Source organism: Fulmarus glacialis, unplaced genomic scaffold, assembly GCF_000690835.1.
Source record: "Fulmarus glacialis isolate BGI_N327 unplaced genomic scaffold, ASM69083v1 scaffold4745, whole genome shotgun sequence".
Classification (NCBI taxonomy): domain Eukaryota; kingdom Metazoa; phylum Chordata; class Aves; order Procellariiformes; family Procellariidae; genus Fulmarus; species Fulmarus glacialis.
In genome coordinates, this window is record NW_009212199.1 from 39,928 (window position 1) to 42,237 (window position 2,310).

Genomic DNA, 2,310 nt, shown 5'->3' on the forward strand with positions numbered 1-2,310 from the left:
TTCTTTCCACATGCCTGAACTTTCTCTTATAGGTCTAAATAGATGCTTCTCTGCTTTCTTTATCAAATTGCCTCTAAGTCTATCCTTAACCTTTTTAAGTGTCAAAGAAAAACGGTGAGGATTTATACCTTCCAGCAAATTTCGTCTGGGCTTTTAAAATGCAGTATTACAAAAAGCATCATTGTGTACATTTTAATGCACCAAATATATACCTTATAGCTGTACTTCAACTGCATGTGCATCCGACTCTGGCATGTGACGCTTCTAAGAAACAGGATGGTTTTGAATGTTAGTTGGTGGAATCAGCTTTGGGTGCCGGATGGCACAACTAGCACCCATTGCAACCCCTCTGCTGTACGAAAAGAGTTGTGAATTTGAGGCTGAACACACCCTTGTTGAAGCATATGTCAGCTGAGGACTTTTCTGGGTGTGCTTTGGGCCCTAGGTTCATCCTGCTATTGACTGAGGTCCAGCAGGCTGCCTTTGGGTCTGCTCAAGTCCCGTTCTATCTACTGCAGCTCTGCCTGAGCAACGCTCGCGCGCAGCCGCTGCCCGCTGCCAGCGCTGGTGCAGATCCCTCTGACCTGACTGAGGAAAGGGTTAGACCTTTGACATTAAAACCCAAGCATGACAAATGTTAGAAAACTTCTGACACGCAAAACATAGCCGTATTAAGGAAGACGTGCATCTCGAATGGGGCTCCATGTGCTCATGAAAAGGAGTATCCTGTAATTAAAGGATAATTAACTGGAGAGATGTAGTATCAGCAAAGACCTGCATGTATCCCTGGGGGAAATTTGTCTTTCTCCTCTGTCTGAAGCAGCATTATATGACTTACACAGTTTGAGTCGTGTTATGGGGTTTGCTCCTGTCAGTGACCTACGGTGTTTATTTTTCCTATCTAGGCATTTCATTTATCTGCAACCACCTCTATAAATGTGTCCTTCTCCCACGCCTGTGCATGAGTTTTGCACGCAAAGATTTAATGTACATACAGAGGAAAAAAAAGCCCACGTGCAGCATTCAGAAGTCCCTGCGTAAGCTTTTCAGAGGTTTAAAGAAACTTCCCATCTACAAAACTTGAGGCTGTTAATAAAATTCCCTCTGTAACTTAGCCAAGTCACACCAAGGAGAACAGCAAATACCTGTGCTGCCGTATTGCACACGTTTTGAAGCCCACCCTTCACAGGGTGGGACACGTAATGCTGGGTTTAAGCTGCAACGGCACACAAGATGGTTTTTCCATCCGAGATGCATCCCACCAGGGAGACCGCACAGTTTGCCTAGCCAGAGCCCTCCAGCGCAGTCGCCAATGAGCAAGTCGCCTATACTTACATTTTTGCTTCGGAGAGAGTTATCTTGTCCTTGCAGTCAGAAAGGGCTTCTCCTTTCTTGATCCGGCACCACGTGCTCTTGACTCGCACCAGCTGGAAGTCTGTCTGCCGGGGCTCCTGGGGCACGGTGGCCAGGGCCGCTGGAGCAAAGGCCTCTTCCGACACTGGCATGCTTCCAAAAGGTAAAATCTCCCTGTTAAGAGATCTCCCGTAACTGGGTGCCTTTGAGGTGCTTTTTAAAGGCTCCAGGTGACCAGGCGTTGGAAGGGGAGGTCTTGTCTCCACAGGGGAGACCAGTTACAAAACTAAGATTATCTAATCTGGGATGTATGTTAGGGGTGGTAGGTGCGTTTGAAGACACGTGCAAGTACGAGGATGGGGTTGTATAATCAGCTAGTTTTATAATGCTTAAGAAGGAGCTTACAATAGGAGCGCGTAAATTAACTTTCAACATGATGCCCTACAGCAAATTCAAAGTTATGAAAGGCAATTTGTGTGATTCTCTGTGATGTTCAGGAACCTTCTTTGCTGAGTGGAGCCTCTGATCTGGCTGCGGCTCTAACCTGCTCTTATGGGGTGTGACAGGAGCAGGAGTACGGGGACAGGATTGATACCAGCTGGTTAAACCTCTTTTGAGCTCACATGCCTGGGATTCTCTTGCATTGAGGAACAGAATGATTATTTTTTGTTGTTGTTTTTAGCTTTTATGGTGGGTTTAAAAAAATAATCAGAGAGAGTTTTTCCCCTGAAGGGCTGTTTGGGGGATGAGTTGAGGTTTGATTCGTTTGCCCAGCTGCCTGTGGGACTCTGAGATGCTGAGGTTTCCCTGCGGTGGAGTCATTTCAGGATCAGCAGTGTGGTCCAGGCAATGGTATCTGAGCCTTGATGACCCTGCCTTTTGGGTCCCACGCTTTCCTGCGATTGTCACCTATTTATCTTATTAAAACCATGCCAGATCCCCCCTGCGTACTTGGGG

General features: G+C 46.7%; 1 protein-coding gene across 1 annotated transcript in view; it reads right to left on the reverse strand.

Moving 5' to 3' along the window:
• LOC104076778 (pentafunctional AROM polypeptide {ECO:0000255|HAMAP-Rule:MF_03143}-like) overlaps nucleotides 1-1,505 on the reverse strand; it is a 6,499-nt gene extending 4,994 nt beyond the window's left edge. The window contains exon 1 of the mRNA XM_009577774.1: nucleotides 1,336-1,505. Within this exon, the coding sequence (XP_009576069.1) occupies nucleotides 1,336-1,505 (170 nt within the window). The remainder of the gene's footprint in view (nucleotides 1-1,335) is intronic.
• Nucleotides 1,506-2,310: the final 805 nt, after the last annotated feature.